The sequence below is a fragment of the Cottoperca gobio genome, chromosome 11 (genome assembly GCF_900634415.1).
Source record: "Cottoperca gobio chromosome 11, fCotGob3.1, whole genome shotgun sequence".
Taxonomy (NCBI): domain Eukaryota; kingdom Metazoa; phylum Chordata; class Actinopteri; order Perciformes; family Bovichtidae; genus Cottoperca; species Cottoperca gobio.
Window position 1 is genome coordinate 16,480,947 of NC_041365.1, and position 20,203 is coordinate 16,501,149.

Consider the following 20,203-nt stretch of genomic DNA (forward strand, 5'->3'; position numbering starts at 1 on the left):
CCCCATAGTGAACATGTCCTAATTGTGCCCAATGATGTTGTTTTCCCGCCCTGGTGTCATGTGACTCGTTAGTGTTACAAGGATTCAGGTGTAAATGATAAGCAGGGCTGTTAAATTTGGTGTTTTGGGCACAATTCTCTCTGAATGCTGGACAACATGGCACCTCATGGCAAGGAACTCTCTGAGCGGCTGAAAAAAGGATTATTGCGCTTCACAAAGATGGCCTTGGCTATAAGAAGATTGCCAACACCATGAAAATGAGTTGCAGCACAGTGGCTAAGATCATACAGCGGTTTTCCAGGACAGGTTCCACTCGGAACAGGCCTCGCCAGGGTCGACCAAAGAAGTTGAGTCCACGTGCTCAGCGTCATATCCAGAGGTTGGTTTCCAAAAATAGACGTGCGAGTGCTTCCAGCATTGCTGCAGAGGTTGCAGAAGTGGGATGTCAGCCTGTCAGTGCCCAGACCATACGCCGCACACTGCATCAAATCGGTTTGTATGGCCGTCGCCCCAGACAGAAGCCCCTTCTGAAACCGATGCATAAGAAAGCCCGCAAACAGTTTGCTGAAGACAATGAATCCAAGAACATGAGTTACTGGAACCATGTCCTGTGGTCTGATGAGACCAAAATAAACCTGTTTGGGTCAGATGGTGTCCGGCGTGTGTGGCGGCACCCTGGTGAGGAGTACCAAGACAAATGTGTTTTGCCTACAGTCAAGCATGGTGGTGGCAGCATCATGGTCTGGGGCTGCATGAGTGCTGCCGGCACTGGGGAGCTGCATTTCATTGAGGGACACATGAATTCCAATATATACTGTGACATCCTGCAGCAGAGCATGATCCCCTCTCTTCGGAAACTGGGCCGTAGGGCAGTTTTCCAACATGATAATGACCCTAAACACACCTCCAAGATGACAACGGCCTTGCTGAAGAAGCTGAAGGTTAAGGTGATGGACTGGCCAAGTATGTCTCCAGACCTAAACCCAATTGAGCACATGTGGGGCATCCTCAAGAGGAAGGTGGAGGAGTGCAAGGTGTCCAACATCCGTGCGCTCCGTGATGTCGTCGTGGAGGAGTGGAAGAAGATTCCAGAAGCAACCTGTGCAGCTCTGGTGAATTCCATGCCCAGGAGGGTTAAAGCAGTGCTAGATAACAATGGTGGTCACACAAAATATTGACACTTTGGGCACAATTTAGACATGTTCACTATGGGGTGTACTCACTTTTGTTGCCAGCTGTTTAGACATTAACAGCTGTGTACTGAGTAATTTTCAAAGGACAATAAATCTATACTGTTATTCAAGCAGCACACTGACTACTTTAAGTTATATCAAAGTTTCAGTAGGATAATGTTATCCCCTGAAAGGATATAACAGAATATTTGCAAAAATCTAAAGGGTGTACTCACTTTTGAGATATACTGTACAATACTCAAAGACAAGCTGCACATATTTCTGATGACCTGTCGGGGACTTTTCTGCATCACAGCAACTCAAATTGTCAAGTAAAAAAATAAAAGCGGTTAACTTTCAAAAGGTTTCCTGTAATTGTTGTAACTGTTTACAACTTGTGCCTGGTGCTATGGAGAGCCCCGTCCATCTGGTGCGTCAAGCAGACAAAACCAAACAATAAGAGCTTTTCATAAGGACCGTTTGTACGTCTGATTATAGATATGGCACGGACGGCAAATACTGGTTGATGGATTCATGCAACAAAATAAAAGGACGCAGCGAGTCAACCGGCTGCAACATCAAACTGTAAAAGTTAAATCCCTCTAAGTCAACACAGTGCTGGGATTTACCTCAAAGGACATCTGTACTGATTAAACCTGTGGTGTATTCTGTCTGCTCTCATGCCAAAAAAAATGTTTTATATATTGTGGAGGGTTTTTTTTGTTTTAGTGGTGTGTTTTTGTGACTCATCACTGAGCCTCGCAGCTCTTAAAAAAGAGGAATTTGCCTTGTGGAGGTTCTGGTACAACATTCATTTACAGCAGCCATAGTACTTAGTGAGGGTTTTTGTTTGAAACATATTCAGTATAACTTTATAAGATCTTATGATTTCTGTTTTGTTTTGGCAAAGAGTTTGAGTTTCTCTCCAAAACAGTGAGTTTATTGTTGCATTTGCCCTCCAAGTAAATATTTACTGGTTCTTATTTGAGGTTTGAAATGTGACTCATCTCAAATCTGGAAGAAATCAGCGGAAAAACTGGGAAAGAAATGTTTTCCTGTCCTTCAACCACATTCAATAAATATCAGAGGAAAGGAAAGTCGTTTTGCCATGAAAACCTATTAATAAATATAATACTTTATGGAAACTTTAGATATAATGATGAGGAACAACTCTTGTTTGTGAGTGTTTATGTTACATTACACTCATTTGGAAGATGCTTTTGTCCAAACTGCCATACAATAAGTGTGTTCAGACTCAACAGGATCAGGAGCTAGATTTGCTAGCTGGGTTCAGGGCTTCTTTGTTTTTATAGAAATTAAATATAAGTACGTTCACTATCGCTGCTGACTAGTTTCACTGTCTCCCCCGTCAGATCTCAGACATTCAGGTGAACGGCCAGTCGGACGACATGACGGCCAAAGAGAAGCTGCTGCTTTGGTCTCAGAGGATGGTGGAGGGATACCAGGGCCTGCGCTGCGACAACTTCACCACCGGCTGGAGGGATGGCAAGCTCTTCAACGCCATCTTACACAAACACAGGTGAGACGCTGATCCTCAGGAGTGCGGCTCTAAGACTACCAGGTCTGGTAGTTTAAATATAGTCTACTTAAATGTATGTACTTAGGTGTCTTGGATAAAAATGGCAAGACTTAGAATTCAACATGGATCTGATTGTGCAATAAACAGCACTAATAAATTGCAAGAAAGAGCTGCAAAATGTGATTAAACCCACGTAACAAGAGTGACATGAAAGGATTATATAAGTTAGGATGCCATGGGGACTTGTTGCACCGAAGCATTTTTCAAACCATGAGAAAAGCTTGCCTGGGCTTGTGATCTTGTACCACCGTAGGACATGAATTTTATAGATGGTTAAAAGGTCTTCTCTGCGACCTTTTCTTATAAATCATGTCGTGCTATCTTTTATTCTTTATTGCAGTTGGTTCAGAGGCAAGAAAACTAAATCATATTTCAGTTTTACAGCAGCAACACCTGACTTGTCAGGACAAACTGTGGGTCAGTTATTGGAAGCCAACGCAGACGTCAACTCCTCACTCATTCATTAAATACTTTTCATTCATTTTCACTCAGATGGCCTCTGACCAGAAATCTCTTTAGTAACTTTGGCTCTGCAATTCTGACAGAAGCAGTTTATTCAGACATAATTGAGCAAAAACACGACTGTGCTGAACATGCTGAGGTGCACAAATCAGCAGCGAAAGAAAACATGGAATGAAATGGTTTGAAAAGATTTGATAGATGCTTTTAACTTGTTCCTGCTTTGTCAAAAAGATCCATTGTAACTTGAAAAAAAGACATAAACTTTAACAGCCGCCTGTCGAGCCTGCAGGAAGCGACTCTGTATTTTGGGTGGAGCAAAATACAGGATGACTCACAACCACACGACACAAAAATAACATATCATTCTGTTTGAAAAGAGAGCGTTTTCCTTGAAAACGTGGGTGTATCACTCACTGGAGAAAAGGTTGCCCTGGAGGTAGGCTCACTTGAGGCTCTGCAGGTTGCAGCAAAACACAGGTACGCTAGACGCTGTGCCATAGATTCTTTCTTGGTGGAGGAAGAGCAGGACGTGCAGAGATTGAACAGCTGCAGCGAGGAGTCTCAGCAATGATCGGCTGACCAAAAACTCACAGAATGACAATTGGATATAATCGGGAAGTAGCAGCAAGAAGGAAATCTTTCTTAAAGCTTTCCTAGATTTATTTCAGAACAGTTTTTTTGCTAGATAAAAGCTAAACTTTCAACTTCATTCACTTGGAAACCTTTACCACTGCTACAATGTTGAAACTAAAGAGGAAGTTTCACTCAAAGAGGCGTCTGAACAGTGCCTCCAGCAGCACAGCGGGCTCCGTCAGTGACCTGGACGACCGGGTGGTCATGCTGTGTGAGGACATCCCCACCGAGAACTCTTTCGACTCGGGCCGAGGCTCCACCAGCCCCGCGGCTCGCTTCAGTCGAGGTTCCCAGAGCGAGGAGCATGAATCAGAGCCTCACAGCATCCACCTGAGCAGGGACAGACTGTCCTACAGACAGGCCTGCTATGTGGAGCAGGAGCCACCCCGCCAACACAAAGAATACTACATCCAGAGAGTGCAAGTGTAGGAATACTCACATTTACCTGCAGAAGTCATCTTTCTCTTTTCTGTTGGTAGTCATGAGATGCACTTCCATCCTTTATGCTCTGAGCCTGTGCCTACATGTTATTAGGCCGCAGTTATCTTCCTGGGGAAGTGCACTCCACGGCTACGTGTCTGTCTCCTTTGTGTATAAAATGATGGAGGAATTTTAAGCTTCTCTGGCAGCGAGGACTCTTGTTTTTGCTTGCCCTATGTGGTATCAGGAAAGACACACTACTGATACTCAAGCTGCCTCCAGCAACAAAATCTGAAATATGTAACATAACTTTATTTTTTTTTACTTGGCAGCCGTCAATCTGGAATTATGGCTGTAGGGTAGGAAATTAATAGAAATGGCAAAAACCTAGAAGTGAGGGGTGATGTCAAAAGTTTAATTAATCAGCATCTTTCTCGCTGACATTTTCAGCTGTCACACATGATAACTAACAAGTCTTGACTGACAGTAATAACAGTGTAAAGACCTGTTTCCACTAACCCTCTCTCTGGCTGGTTTTTGTCCGCAGGCCCACTCTGATCGACATGAGTAAAGTGTACCGACAGAGCAACCAGGAGAATCTGGAGCAGGCCTTCAGCGTGGCAGAGAGAGACCTGGGCGTCACCAGGCTGCTGGACCCCGAGGGTGAGACAAAGTCACATATTCAGTGTCACCCCGAGAACTCTGTAGCCCGCGTGCTTCTCTTCATCCTCACACTGTTAAAATCTCTCTACAGATGTGGACGTGCCACACCCAGATGAGAAATCCATCATCACATACGTCTCCTCTCTGTACGATGCCATGCCCCGGGTACCAGACGTTCAGGACGGTGTCAAAGCCAATGTGAGTTCCCCCTCTTCCTCCTCATCAGTACATCTATCCACTACATCATTATGCATAATATATATTCTATATATATATATATAAATTCTGCGTAATGAAGAAATGTCAGTTACGTTCAATGTGTGTGTCCGTGCTACAGGAGCTGGAGCTGCGTTGGCAGGAGTACTATGAGCTGGTCACCATGCTGCTGCAGTGGATCCGACACCACATCCTCGTCTTCGAGGAGAGGAAGTTCCCCACCAGCTACGAGGAGATCGAGGTGAGTGGATCTGGGCCTAAAGTCGTAAAGAAAGTGTTTGGATTTACACATAACGGCAGATTATCGATGATGATGATGATGATGATGATGATGATGATGTTGATGATGATGAAGCTCTCACGGTGCATTTATTAATCCCTTTGTCTGATCTGCAGGTTCTTTGGCGTCAGTTTCTGAAGTTTAAGGAAACTGAGCTTCCTGCGAAAGAGTCGGACAAGAACCGCTCCAAACACATCTTCAAGTCTTTCGAGGTGAGTTCCCACAGTTCTCCACAGCTTCAATAATTCTGCATTCTGTCAGTCAGCTGACCTCGTTTCTTTTACTGCGATATACAAGTCCTGCACCTTTTAGGGAAACGGCACAATCATGGCTAGAAGCACGGTGAACTGAAAAATGTTTATAATGCCATAAATCCTAAGAAATAAGAAGAAATTCCAGTTTGATGATTTATTTTATAAAAATTGGGTAAAGAAATTGATCCTATATATATATATATATATATATATACACAACATTTGTCCTAAGTGCCTACAAGTGTGACCAATATTACAAACGAATGAGAACTCAATAATTCAAGTCAATTGACTATTTTGATAATTGATTAATTGTTACAGTAATTCTTCAACCAAAATGACACTACAGTAGTTCCAGCTTCTAAAATGTGATCGATGCTTTTGTTTGTCATGAATGACAATAAGCTGAATATTTTAGGGCATTTTCCACCTGTTTCTGACATTTTATAAACATAATCATTAATTGATAAAGACAGTAATGGTTGGTTAGTTGCAGCTCATCTGTGTCGTATGTTTTAGGGTGCAGTTCAGGCAGGTCTTGTCAAAGTGCCGCCAGGTTACCATCCCTTTGATGTGGAGAAGGAATGGGGTCGTCTGCACATCGCCATACTGGAGAGGGAGCGTCTCCTCAGGACAGAATTTGAGAGGTAAGCCAGACGACGGTCTAAACCTCATCACATGCTCTGTTGACAAAGCAAACTTCACTTTTCTTTTTAAATACAAAAAAACCACAAAGATGAGAATGAATCATCACACAACCGGTTACTGTGTGACCATGAGGATGACTCATTTCCTAATGACAGAGTCCACCAATAAAACTGAGTTGGCTTTGTGGGATGGAAAGTAAAAATCATATTAGGACGAGCACATGACAACAGTGCCACCACCACGGCAACAATCTCGCAATAATAAGGTCATCTGATAGTCGCTTATAATCTTTAATCACAAGATTGTCAGGGCGTAGCTTTTGTTTTTTAATTCTGTGGAGAGTTTTAAAAAATAGTCTTCTCGACTTCAGTGGACAGACGGAGCTCTAACATGGCTTTCATGCATCAGGGATACGAGTTAAAGTATTTATTGCGCCAGAAGACGGAGTGAGTGCATTGTTTTCACTCGTTTAGTTTTATTTTTTTTGAAGAGATTCTTTTTTCTTCTTTTTTTTTTTTACTTCCCACAAAGCTAAAACGTATACATTTAACAGGCAGTCTTCCTTGTCTAAAATGCTTTCTTTGACCTTTGACCTCTCCCTCTGCAGGCTGGAGCGACTTCAGAGGGTCGTCAGTAAGGTCCAGATGGAGTCGGGGGTGTGTGAGGAGCAGCTCAACCAGGTCGAGACTCTGCTGCAGATGGTGAGACACAAACCTTTGTGACGGACCAAATCCATATTCTTTTACCAGAAGTCATTAGAGCCTCGTGCAGCGCTGTAACTTCTTTGTGTTCTGTGCTGCAGGACATGAGGATGCTGAACTCAGGGAAACCTGCGCAGCACACAGCAGAGATGGATGCCGATCTGGAAAAAGCAGAAGGAATGATCCGTTTCCTCTTCAATGATGTTCAGCTGCTCAAAGATGGACGCCACCTTCAAGCCGAGCAGATGTATCGCAGGTGACACAAGCTAATAAAACTCTGTAACGTTTAAAATGACTAACCTTTGACGTGAGGACAGCCAATTGTTATTATCATTATTAACAATAAACAATTAGCCAATTCTAAAACTGTATGAACTGAACTGTATGACTAATCAGTTAATTAATTGACGTTGTTTATTCTTATTCTGGCTCTAGAGTGTATCGTCTCCATGAGAGACTGGTGAACCTCCGCAGCGAGTACAACCTGCGCCTCAAGTCCGGCGTGACCACCTCACAGATCCCCATGACTCAGATCCACACCGCCCAGGTCACCACCCTGCAGCAGGCCCCCATGAGGGTGCGGCCCGAGCTGGATGAAGTCACCATGCGTTACATCCGTGATCTGCTGGGCTGGGTGGAGGAGAACCAGCGGCGGGTGGATGACGGAGAGTGGGGCTCTGACCTGCCCACCGTCGAGTCCCAGCTGGGCAGCCACCGCGGCCTGCACCAGTCTGTGGAGGAGTTCCGCTCCAAGATCGAGAGGGCAAAGGCTGATGAGGTACAAACAGCTGACATGAAGATGTTTGGGAAGGAACGTTGTGTTACTGAGTGTAGCATGGTGTCCCGGATCAGCAACTGTCAAAGAATCACAGCAACATCACAGATTACAGCTAGTAGCACGGATGATGTTAAATTATTTTAAAAACAAAGTCCTGAGCATTTTAAGGACTGAAGTAACCAAGTGATACCATTTACATCTGTGTGGGTTTATATTATTATTTTTATCATTTTTATAATTTTTTCCTTTAGTGTCTTTAGTGGTTTGTATAATATGCAGTTATTTGAAGAGGACTCTCCAATAATAGTATTATTTATTATATTTAATATTATTATTATTATAATGTAATATTTAATCTTTAGATATATCTCAAATTAAAAAATCAATAATAAAATAAGGGTGATCTCTTTGAACAGACTAAACTTTTTATTTTTTTATTATTACCATAAGTGGTTGTTGGACTGACCTGTTTTTAATGTGTCTTATTGCCTCCTGCTGCTCCAGAGTCAGATCTCACCTGCCAGTAAAGCTGCCTATCGCGAGTATCTGGGGAAACTGGAGCTGCAGTACGGACTGCTACTGGTAAGTTACATAAAAGTCACTGAAATAAATGAAAAAAACCTGCAGAAATCCTGCATAGAGACATTTATTGTTTCCAATTGCAGCAGAGACTGAGCTCAGTCGAGTTAAAACAGTGCAGAGCATGAGAATATACCATGATGTCACCTTTTTATCATCTGCTCTCTTGCAGAACGCCTCTAAGGCCCGTCTGCATTACCTGGACCAGCTGCACGCCTTCGTTATTGCAGCCACCAAAGAGCTCATGTGGTTGAATGAGAAGGAGGAGGAGGAGGTCAACTACGACTGGAGTGAACGAAACACCAACATGACAGCAAAGAAAGACAACTACTCGGTAGAGTAACGGTGTGATGTTCTGATGAGGTTTGTCCTCAGCTCGCTGGTGCTGTGATTGTGATTGTTGTTGTTTCTGTGCAGGGTCTGATGAGAGATTTGGAGCTCAGGGAGAAGAAGATGAACATTGTCCAGGCCACAGGAGACAAACTGCTGAGGGACGGACACCCAGCCAAGAAGACTGTAGAGGTAAGATGATTTCAGATGGAGAATAACTATAAACACAATATCATATTCTAGACTTTTTTTTTTTTTTTTGCTCAAGATCTTTTTATGGTATTAAATTCAAATAAAATGCAATAAATCACAGATTCAGTTTGACAAAAAAAATGTAAGTGAGACACAAAAAGAAGAAGAAATAAAATACGATAAATTCAAAACAAACTCATGAAAATAAATATTAAGAGTGGTAATAAATAACATAAAAGTTACAAATAGATAAGTAAACTATATATTATATGGGGTCAGTAGTACAAAGCTACAATACAATATCAGGTGTTAAGATATTTTTCTATATAGGTTAAAAATGGTTGCCATAGAGCATAACATTTCTGAGCACAGCCTCTTGTACATTTTCTCCAACGTTAAATGATGTGCTACGTCTTTTGGAGGAAATGTTTCCTTCCATTTAAGCAGCTACTCCAAATACTACCGCAGTAGAAGAATGTTCTACGGATAAAATTGAAACATTTGTTTGTCCTGCTCACCTTTTCCTCTGCACTGCCCCCCCCCCCCCCCCCCTCCCATCAGGCCTTCACTGCAGCTCTGCAGACTCAGTGGAGTTGGATCCTCCAGCTGTGCTGCTGCATCGAAACCCACCTGAAAGAAAACACCGCCTACTACCAGGTATGTTTACTGACGTGCACTGCAAGACTTCAGTGCTTGCGTCTGTGCGCGGAGGTCAGTCAAAGCACAATTTCTATTCCTCCTTCCTCACCTGTGCATCTGTAAACATGTTGCCCTTTGTTTCCTGCTGTTGCTGCCTGTATATGTATGGCAAGTTCTCAACGCTGCAACTTCTTTCACTTTCTTCCTCGTCCAGTTTTTCTCTGACGTAAAAGAAGCGGAGGACAAGGTCAAAAAGATCCAGGACACGATGAAGAGGAAGTACAGCTGTGATCGCTCCGTCACAGTCACGCGGCTGGAGGATCTACTGCAGGACGCAGCTGTGGGTTTATTCACCTCTCTGTTCTTTACATAGTAAACATACCAATACATTGTTGTTATAATGTGGAAGACTACCATAAAACATCATGTTCTTCACAGGATGAGAAAGAGCAACTGACTGAGTTCAAAACTCACCTGGAAGGCCTGAAGCGAAGGGCCAAGACCGTCATCCAGCTGAAGCCACGTAACCCTGCCACCGCCATAAAGGGCAAGCAGCCCGTGCAGGCCGTCTGCGACTTCAAACAGATGGAGGTAGGCGTCTGACGGTTTTCAGATGGAATGAAAATCTGTTAATGTTTTCATTGTGAAGCATCATCAACATGGTATTGCGACGCTTCTTTTCCATATAAACAAACATAATGTCGAAAGACACAAGAAGAACACAATTTTTTTGTATTAAAAATAAATAAAAGGAAAACAATAATTATAATAAGCCATTAATTAATACAAAAAAATTGTAATAACAACAATACTGTTAATTGCTCACATACCAAATAAAAAAACCAGACCTCTAACCCATTACCAGCCTCACACTCTCCCCTGATTTACCCCATAACATGTATTATTCTAATAATAATAATACATGTAATAATAATAATAATAATAATAATAATAATAATAATAATAATAATAATAATAATAATAATAATAATAATAATAATAATAAAAGTTAATTCTGTTAAAGATTTTTGGATCAGAATTGCTGCATGTATAAAAATTATATTTTTAAATATAGTTATAATTGTCAAATGTTTTCCGCTTTCCTTTCACTTTTAATGAAGGTATGTTCTCAGTAAACACCAGTACATCACAGACGTGTGTTTCTCTCCCTGCAGATCACAGTCCACAGAGGAGACGAGTGTGCTCTGCTCAACAACTCGCAGCCTTACAAGTGGAGGGTGCTGAACGATCAGGGCAGCGAGGCCTCTGTACCGTCTATCTGCTTCCTGGTTCCACCCACCAATAAGGACGCCGTGAACAGTGTTGCCGGGTGAGCTAAGAGTCGCCCCGGGGTGATTACTTCAAATCTAAATTCACATGCACACAGTGTGTGACTGAATCTCCACTTACCTTCCTCAGGCTGGATGGAAACCTCCAGAGGCTGCAGGTCATGTGGCAGACCATGTTTGTGGACATGAAGAGCATGCTGTCCTGGCAGTACCTGATGAGAGACATCCACATCATCAAGACCTGGAACGTCACCATGGTAACAACACAGGACACACTGTATCAGAGAAAGACTAACGTGCACAGGGACAGATAAAGTCATTATTAACCATGAATGCATGAATGCTCTTTTAAATATTAAATATTCAGCATCAAAATCGACATTTTCATCAAACCTGGAGAACTGTGGAAGAGTACAGTAGTTTAAAGTGTCTGCTAATCATAATGTTGTAGGAGAAAATAATGAGGGGACGACTGTGAGGCGGTGATTCTAGTTAGTTGCTGCATTGATATCTGCAGCATTTAACCTTCATGTGGAAACAGAATAGTTCACCTTCACTGACTCAAGTTAACTTACATTCAGACGAAGGCTAGTTTAATTGTGAAACATGTATTTGTTACGTGTTACATTTGTCTAGTTAGTTTTCAGACGTGCTATGCACACAGCAGTCTGGCTTCAAATGAACATTAATTGGTGGATAAAGGTCATTTTAACTTTCAGCCAATAATAAAACATTTCTGACTGATAATTCACTACAGAGGGAGAAATTACTTTCCTATCTATTTGTTAATATACTGTAAAAAAATAAAATGCATCCAAATAAAGGCCCAGCTATGTGTTGAACTAGTGTTCTCACAATGTCTAATATCCACCTCCCTGCACCTTGTAGTTTAAGACCCTGAGGGTGGAGGAGTACCGTCTGGCACTGAGGAACGTGGAGCTGCACTACCAGGACTTCTTGAGAGACAGCCAGGACTCCCAGATGTTCGGGGCAGAGGACCGTATGCAGGTCGAGTCCAACTACAACACAGCCAACCAGCATTACAACACGATGGTCAGCTCTGCAGAGCAAGGTGTGCACGCTTTGCTCATTATATTCCATGAACCACTGTGGGTGCTGTGATCACCCCAACATGCTCAAGGGTCTGATCTATGACGTCACTTTTATTTTGTTTTTCAGTTTGACAAACATTCTCTCATTCAATCATTTCTCAGACACTTGTTTTGGTCATGTGTGTGTAAGTTGACTGTTGGATTCACATTACAGGCTATGTGCCACCCAGAGCAGGTAAGGTGTCTCAGTTACAGTGCCAGTAGGAACTTTTGATTGGCTGATCAGGACTGTGTGTGTGTGTGTGTGTGTGTGTCCAGAGGGCTGTTGTGTTGTCATGTTTAATTTCATTCATTAATTCAGTCCTCTTCATCATCCATCCCGTTTCCCTCATGACTTCACTCAGCGTTGCATTCTTATCTCTGTGCATGCGTTTCACGCCAGCTGATTTCTAATCTCTATCACTGAATGATTCAATCGATTAACTGAGAAATTAACCACGATGACGGATAATCAACACGGAACCAATCAAGCATGAATGTGACATAAATTAATTGACAAATCGTAGACAGTAATTGCAATAGTTTATAATTATTGTTATTATTGTTTTCCAAGGTATTTAAAGTACTTTAGTTTTGGATTTTAAGGGCAGAAATACTGCACTGCTAATAAATAACTAATACTGTACCTGTAGTGTTTTTATGGAGCTGTCTGGTTGTTAGATTAACACTTACTGTATATCTTACACGCTTTGCAAAATATGCCTTGAACTAACAACCGGCTTATTTACCCAGAGTTTGTGTTCTCTGCAAACTAATAATATATATATATACTTTTTCATTTCAATCCAACCAGGAGAGCAAGACGAGTCGGTGTGCAAGACTTACCTGACGAAGATCAAGGACCTTCGTCTGCGCCTGGAGGGTTGTGAGAATCGTACAGTAACGCGCCTCCGCCAGCCCGTAGACAAGGAGCCACTGAAAGCCTGCGCCCTGAAGACAGCGGAGCAAATGGTAACTAATTAATGATTTGACTGACCTAGTAATGTTAACGTATGCGTATTGTTAGCGATAATATTAGTTCACTAACCTTCTCCCTTTCTTTCAATGACAGAAAGTCCAGTCTGAGTTGGAGGGCTTAAAGAAAGACTTGGACTCCATCTCTGAGAAGACGGAGGAGGTCCTGGCTTCTCCTGAGCAGTCCAGCTCCGCCCCGATGCTGCGCTCCGAGCTAGATGTCACGGTGAGGAAGATGGACCACGTCTACGGCCTCTCCTCCATCTACCTGGACAAGTGAGGCTTTTGCGACTCTCTGAGCACTTCCCGATACATTCCCAGCCGTTGTGCTTTTTCATTAAGTGTACGCGTCTCGATTTTCAGGCTGAAGACCATCGATGTCGTGATCAGAAACACTAAAGACGCAGAAGACACACTGAAGACTTATGAGACTCGTCTGCGTGATGTTAACAAAGTGCCAGCTGAAGAGAAGGAGGTGGAGGAGCAGCGTAGTCAGCTCAAGGTAATTCCTCTTTTTGATCACTGTACATCATTTGTTTTAAGGGTGTCACGCTTGTTCCTGAACTGGACTGTATTACATTCATATTAAGGTGACAACATGTTTTTTTTTGTCTGACAGTCGATGCGTGCTGAAGCAGAGTCCGACCAGGTGGTGTTCGACCGCCTGCAGGACGAGCTGAAGAGGGCAAAGGCTATCAACGACAAGATGACGAGGATCCACAGCGAGCGCGACGCCGAGCTGGAGCATTACCGTCTGATGGTCAGCAGCCTCCTGGAGCGCTGGCAGGCTGTGTTTGCTCAGATCGAGCTGAGGGAGCGGGAGCTCGACCTCCTCAGCCGCCACATGAACTCCTACAACAGAAGCTACGAGTGGCTCATCCTCTGGCTCGGAGAAGCGAAGCAGAGGCAGGAGAACATTCAAGCTGTGCCCATCGGTGACAGCAAGGCTCTCAAGGCGCAACTGGTAGAGGAGAAGGTATTGTGAAGAAGAATGAGCTGTGTGGGGTGAAGGGAAGTAAAGTCATTATGCCCTCTGGTGGTCACTCATGGTACATAGAGGGCTGTGACTGCTCACGTCTTTCTTTACTGATTTGAATTACTTACTGGCTGTTATAGTAATGATAAGAGGAGGAGGAGTAGCTGTGTCTTTTCCTTTTTGTTGAGAAGAAAACGCTCTGAAAATGTAAAAAAAAAAAAAACATTTGAATAGTGAAATAATGTCTGTTTTTAAATGTCTTCATTTCTGTTTACAGAAACTCCTGGAGGAGATTGAGAAAAACAAGGACAAGATTGAAAACTGCCAGAAAGATGCAAAGGCTTACATCGATTCAGTGAAGGTGTGAACTGATATTTACAGCTTTACATCTAAAGGACGGTTTGTTTCTGTCTTGATTTAACATTATTATCTTCTCTTTTTTTAGGATTACGAGCTCCACATCTTGACTTACAAAGCCCTCCAGGATCCCAAAGCATCTCCTTTAAAGAAACCCAAAATAGAGTGTGCTTCTGATAATATCATTCAAGAGGTAAGTTTATCCCACGTAACCAGGATCTGCTACCCGTTTAATCATTACTGTGATAGAAATACCTCTAACTTTTATATACATAGTTCCTGGGAACTAAATGTAGTTTGTATAGTGAGAGAAATTGATAGAAAATGTGTTTTTGAAGTAAATACACTGCATTCCTTTCAGTATGTTACTCTGAGAACCCGCTACAGTGAGCTGATGACTCTCAACAGCCAGTACATTAAGTTCATCACAGAAACGCAGCGCCGCCTGGAGGAAGACGAGGTAATTACACACAAACCCTGAAGACCTGCAGCAGACACACTAACGCAAACAAAGCAACCCTAAACCTGTTAACCAATTGATGTATGGGAAATCAATTGTCATCAAATACTACCAAAAATGTTGGCTCTCAAATGGTGAGATGACAGAGTGTGTGCAGAGTGACAGCGTTCAGTGGTGAAGCAAACAGTTTCAGCACATCACATCACTACAGTATACATGTCTCTCATTCCCCGACACTTTGTACAACTCATGTCCCATAGTCTGGACATATGACTCTGATTTGGCTGCAGGCGTCAGCCTCAGTCACATTTTCCAACTGCTTGATTTAATATTTGCTTCTTTATTTCCTCTTGAAATCACTCACACTTGTGATTTGAAGGCTTCAGTTTGGCTACCTGCCTTCTCAGATATATCATTTATCTACCTTACCTTTTACTTTCCCCCCTCCCTTTTCTTCTTTTCTAACTTTCTATTGTGTTTGATCCTTTTGACCTGCTCGCCAGTGCTTTGTCATGATGAATATTAATCACACGCTTAAGAGATGAATTAACCCCAAATCACCAGGTATTTAAAAAATAAATAAAAAGACCCTCTCAGTTCATGTCATCCATCTCTGCATCAGACCCTCGTCTGTAGCGAAAGGAAGGTTCAGGATTTTTAGGAGACTTTTCATAATGGAGCTCGGTCTCTGATCAGTCAGCTTCAGGTTCCTGTCGGCACGTTTGCTTTGCTCTGAGACTGTAAAGGTCGACTTTGCATAAAAGTGTTGAAGAACTTGTTGGGATTTTTTTCCAATACTGTTCAGGGCTGCAAGTAATGCTTATTTCAATTTTTTATTAATAACTGAGGTTTTTTTGTCTATGAAATGAAAAATAGTGAAGTAATGCCCATCATAACTCTTCAGAGCTGAAAGTAACATTTTAAACATCTTGTTTTGTAAAAGTAAAACAAACTAATGGTTTGCAAATAATAGAAAACAAAAGCAGCAAATGCTTTAATTTTAGAACGTTTTATTCAATATTTATGCTTTAAAAATGTCATCATTAATTGATTATCAAAATAGTTGCCAATTATTGTTCCGTCAATCGTCTAATTCGACTACTTGTTTCAGCTCTCATACTGTTTTAACCACGGATTTGCACTCGCAAATGAAGACAGGATAACTGTCCTGAACAGAGCTTAACTAGAGATCAATATGACAGGTTTCTAAAGTGTTGGACCTTCCTTTCAGGTGTAAATCACTTCCACAACGCATCGGCCATTGTTGCTATAGAGTAGAACCCATCTCTTGATGTTTTCCATCTGTCAGAGTTAAGTGTACCATGATCTTGGATTAATGTCTCGTCACTTCCATTTCAATCCAAGTTTACTTTGTGTCTGTGTTTGCTGCATCACTATGCATCACTTCATAGTGAAGGTATTCTGGTTGAATTCTTTCCCACTGCGCTTCATACTTTTTTACATGCTGCTGATTATTTATTCCCTGCCTATTTCTGTAAATGACTTTACACATATTACAAAAAGTGTGAAGATGTAGGAGAGACAACTCGAACCGTAAATATAAAATGGTGACTGAATAATTCAACAATGTTCCTGTAGAAACCCAAACATTAAGTTTCTTATAGCAGCCAAACTCATCACACCTTGCCAATACTTATACAGAGTTTGCCATTGTTAGCACTACATACACGTCATGTTCTATTATTTGTAACAAGCCTACAATATAACACACACCGGGCTTTATTACAGCTTTTATAAAAAATGCATCAATTAAAATACAACTGCATGAAAGCAAAGTGTAGTGTCGTGCTGTGCTGTTGTGACGTAAAGTGTCATTCTGTGTGTCACACATTAAATTAACCTGACAAGAATTTCCCAATATATTATATTAATTAACTGTAACATTTCTCATGTATTTACATTTTCATGTACCTACATGTTTTATAACTACTTTGATATTGACGTTTTATTTTGTGGTCTTAACACCTAACATTTTCTCAATTCCCTGTACTCCCTCTTTGCTTCTACTAATACAGAAAGCTTCTGAAAAACAAAAAGAAGAGGAGAGGAAAAGGATGGCAGAGATACAAGCTGAGTTAGATAAACAGAAGCAGCTGGCAGAGGCTCATGCTAAATCTGTGGCCAAAGCAGAACAAGAAGCCCAGGAGCTGAAGTTGAAGATGAAAGAAGAAGCCAGCAAGAGGCAAGATGTCGCGGTGGATGCTGAGAAACAGAAACAAAACATCCAGCATGAGCTGCATCATCTGAAGAGTCTGTCTGAGCAGGAGATCAAGTCCAAGAGTCAGCAGCTGGAAGAGGCGCTGGTCAGTCATACCAAAATTGAGGAGGAGATCCACATAATTCGAATCCAGTTAGAGATGACAATAAAGCAGAAGAGCTCAGCTGAGGCTGAGTTACAGCAGCTCAGAGATAAGGCTACTGAGGCGGAGAAGCTCAGGAAAGCTGCTCAGGAGGACGCAGAAAGGCTTCGCAAGCAGGTGACAGAAGAGACTCAGAAAAAGAAAATTGCAGAAGATGAGCTGAAACGTAAATCTGAAGCAGAAAAAGAGGCTGCCAAGCAGAAGCAGAAAGCATTGGATGACCTGCAGAAATTCAAAATGCAAGCGGAGGAGGCCGAGAGGCGCATGAAACAGGCTGAGGAGGAGAAACTGAGGCAGGTCAAGGTAGTGGAGGAGGTGGCACAAAAGAGCGCTGCCAAACAGCTGCAAACCCACTCCATGTCATTCAACGAAAAGGCAACCAAGCTGGAGGAATCCCTTAAGAAAGAGCAGGGCACTGTCCTTCAGCTGCAGGAGGAAGCAGACAAACTCAGAAAGCAACAAGAGGAAGCTAACAAAGCTAGGGAGCAGGCCGAGAAAGAGCTTGAAACATGGAGACAAAAAGCCAACGAGGCTCTCCGCTTGAGGCTGCGAGCTGAAGAGGAAGCTCAAAAGAAGAGCCAGACTCAAGAGGAAGCAGAGAGGCAGAAAGTCGAGGCAGAGCGGGATGCCAAGAAAAGAGCTAAAGCTGAAGATGCCGCTCTTAAACAGAAGGAGAATGCAGAGAAAGAGTTGGAAAAACAGAGAAAATTTGCAGAACAAGTAGCCCAGCAAAAGCTGTCTGCAGAACAGGAATGCATACGGCTAAAGGCGGACTTTGACCACGCTGAACAACAGAGGGGCCTGTTGGACAATGAGCTCCAGCGTTTAAAAAATGAGGTGAATGGTGCCGAAAAGCAGAGGAAACAACTGGAAGACGAGCTGGCTAAAGTCAGAAGTGAAATGGACTCTCTTCTGCAGATGAAGCTTCAAGCTGAGAAGAAGACGCTGTCAAACACAGAAAAGAGCAAACAGCTTCTCGAGTCTGAAGTATTGAAAATGAAACAACTTGCTGATGAAGCAACTAGACTGAGATCAGTTGTTGAAGAGGCAAAGAAGCAGAGGCAGACTGCGGAAGAAGAGGCAGCTCGCCAGAGAGCGGAGGCTGAGAAAATACTCAAAGAGAAACTGGCTGCCATCAACGAGGCAACTCGTCTGAAGACAGAAGCCGAGATCGCTCTGAAAGCTAAAGAAGCAGAAAACGAAAGACTGAAAAGAAAAGCCGAGGACGAAGCTTATCAGAGAAAGCTGCTGGAGGATCAAGCTTCTGTGCATAAACGTGACATACAAGAGAAAATCACACACCTGAAGAGCTCCTCCGATTCTGAGTTAGAGAGGCAAAAAACTATTGTGGAAGAAACTCTGAGGCAAAAGAAGGTGGTTGAGGAAGAAATTCACATCATTAAGATCAACTTTGAGAAAGCATCAAAAGGCAAGTCGGATTTGGAGGTGGAACTAAAGAAGTTGAAGGTTATTGCAGAGGAGACGCAGAAGAGCAAACTCAAAGCTGAGGCAGAGGCAGAGAAACTGAAAAAGCGTGCTGCGGAGGAAGAGAAGAAAAGGAAAGAATCTGAGGAGAAGGTGAAGAGGATTACTGCAGCAGAAGAAGAGGCAGCTCGACAATGCAAAGCCGCTCAAGAGGAAGTTGAACGCCTCAAAAAGAAAGCTGCCGAAGCAAATAAACAAAAAGACAAGGCTGAGAAAGAGGCAGAGAAGCAGGTTCTTGTGGCCAAAGAGGCAGCACAGAAATGCAGCTCCGCAGAGCAGAAAGCCCAGGATGTTCTCAGCAAAAATAAAGAAGACAGCCTTGCACAGGATAAGCTGAAAGATGAGTATGAAAATGCTAAGAAACTTGCACAAGCAGCTGAGAAAGCCAAAGAGAAAGCAGAGAAGGAGGCTGCCTTGCTCCGACAAAAAGCTGCTGAGGCTGAAAAACAGAAAAAATCGGCAGAGGATGAAGCTGCAAAACAGGGCAAAGCTCAAAAAGATGCAGAAAGACTGAAGAAAGAAGCAGAGGAGGAAGCATCCAAGCGAGCTGCAGCTGAAGCGGAAGCTCTAAAGCAGAAAAAGCAGGCTGATGCAGAGATGGTAAAGCACAAAAAAGAAGCAGAACAAGCACTTAAGCAGAAGTCTCAGGTTGAGAAGGAACTTACAATGGTCAAACTGCGGCTCGATGAGACTGATAAGCAGAAAGTTGTGTTGGATGAGGAGCTTCAGCGAGTTAAAGGTGAAGTGAACGATGCCGTCAAGCAAAAGGCACAGGTGGAGGATGAACTGGCCAAAGTTAAGATCCAAATGGATGAGCTACTCAAACTTAAACTTAAGATTGAGGAAAAAAATCGGAGCCTCATGCAGAAAGACAAAGATAAAACACAGAAATTACTTACGGAGGAAGCAGGGAAAATGAAGAGCCTGGCGGAGGAAGCCGCCAGACTTAGTGTGGAAGCTGAGGAAACAGCCAGGCAGAGACAGATCGCTGAGTCGGACTTGGCTGAGCAAAGGGCACTCGCAGAGAAAATGCTAAAGGAGAAAATGCAGGCCATCCAAGAGGCTACAAAACTGAAAGCTGAGGCAGTGGAGCTCCAGAAACAGAAGGACCAGGCACAGGAAAAGGCTAAAAAACTACAAGAGGACAAACAGCAGATCCAGCAGCGCCTTGATAAGGAGACCGAGGGCTTCCAAAAATCATTAGAGGCTGAGCGAAAGAGGCAGCTTGAGGTTTCAGCTGAGGCAGAGAAATTGAAATTGAGGGTGAAAGAACTCAGTGACGCTCAGTCAAAAGCTGAAAAGGACGCTAAGAAATTCAAGAAGCAAGCAGATGAAGCAAAAGTGCGTCTCGTAGAGACAGAAAAACAAACTACGGAAACTGTTGTGCAGAAGTTGGAGACACAGAGGCTGCAGAGCACCAGAGAGGCTGGTGACTTGAAGGAAGCCATCGCTGACCTCGAGAAAGAGAAGGAGAAGCTGAAAAAAGAGGCGGAGGAGCTTCAGAAAAAATCCAAAGAGGTATTTTTACATGAATTAACAATGTTAGCCAATTTACACAACCCTTCCAATTAACAGTCTTATCAAACACACTAACTACAGTATTTGTGGAAGCAAATGTAACA

The 20,203-nt window shown here is 42.7% G+C and overlaps 1 protein-coding gene across 10 annotated transcripts in view; it reads left to right on the forward strand.

Annotated features, from left to right (window-relative positions):
• pleca (plectin a) overlaps positions 1-20,203 on the forward strand; it is a 94,575-nt gene that overhangs the window by 65,830 nt on the left and 8,542 nt on the right. For 8 of the 10 annotated variants that reach the window (XM_029442897.1, XM_029442901.1, XM_029442903.1 and 5 more), the window contains 27 exons: positions 2,546-2,712; positions 4,835-4,950; positions 5,042-5,148; positions 5,288-5,407; positions 5,563-5,658; positions 6,220-6,347; positions 6,956-7,049; positions 7,151-7,305; positions 7,485-7,827; positions 8,332-8,409; positions 8,579-8,740; positions 8,824-8,928; positions 9,490-9,585; positions 9,782-9,907; positions 10,006-10,158; positions 10,743-10,897; positions 10,987-11,113; positions 11,745-11,928; positions 12,123-12,143; positions 12,762-12,919; positions 13,020-13,198; positions 13,286-13,424; positions 13,542-13,898; positions 14,176-14,259; positions 14,344-14,448; positions 14,617-14,715; positions 16,752-20,099. In XM_029442897.1, the coding sequence (XP_029298757.1) occupies positions 2,546-2,712; positions 4,835-4,950; positions 5,042-5,148; positions 5,288-5,407; positions 5,563-5,658; positions 6,220-6,347; positions 6,956-7,049; positions 7,151-7,305; positions 7,485-7,827; positions 8,332-8,409; positions 8,579-8,740; positions 8,824-8,928; positions 9,490-9,585; positions 9,782-9,907; positions 10,006-10,158; positions 10,743-10,897; positions 10,987-11,113; positions 11,745-11,928; positions 12,123-12,143; positions 12,762-12,919; positions 13,020-13,198; positions 13,286-13,424; positions 13,542-13,898; positions 14,176-14,259; positions 14,344-14,448; positions 14,617-14,715; positions 16,752-20,099 (7,002 nt within the window). Of the gene's footprint in view, positions 1-2,545; positions 2,713-4,258; positions 4,293-4,834; positions 4,951-5,041; positions 5,149-5,287; positions 5,408-5,562; positions 5,659-6,219; positions 6,348-6,955; positions 7,050-7,150; positions 7,306-7,484; positions 7,828-8,331; positions 8,410-8,578; positions 8,741-8,823; positions 8,929-9,489; positions 9,586-9,781; positions 9,908-10,005; positions 10,159-10,742; positions 10,898-10,986; positions 11,114-11,744; positions 11,929-12,122; positions 12,144-12,761; positions 12,920-13,019; positions 13,199-13,285; positions 13,425-13,541; positions 13,899-14,175; positions 14,260-14,343; positions 14,449-14,616; positions 14,716-16,751; positions 20,100-20,203 lie in introns of those variants that run through there. The other 2 variants (XM_029442907.1, XM_029442898.1) reach the window with 2 other exon arrangements.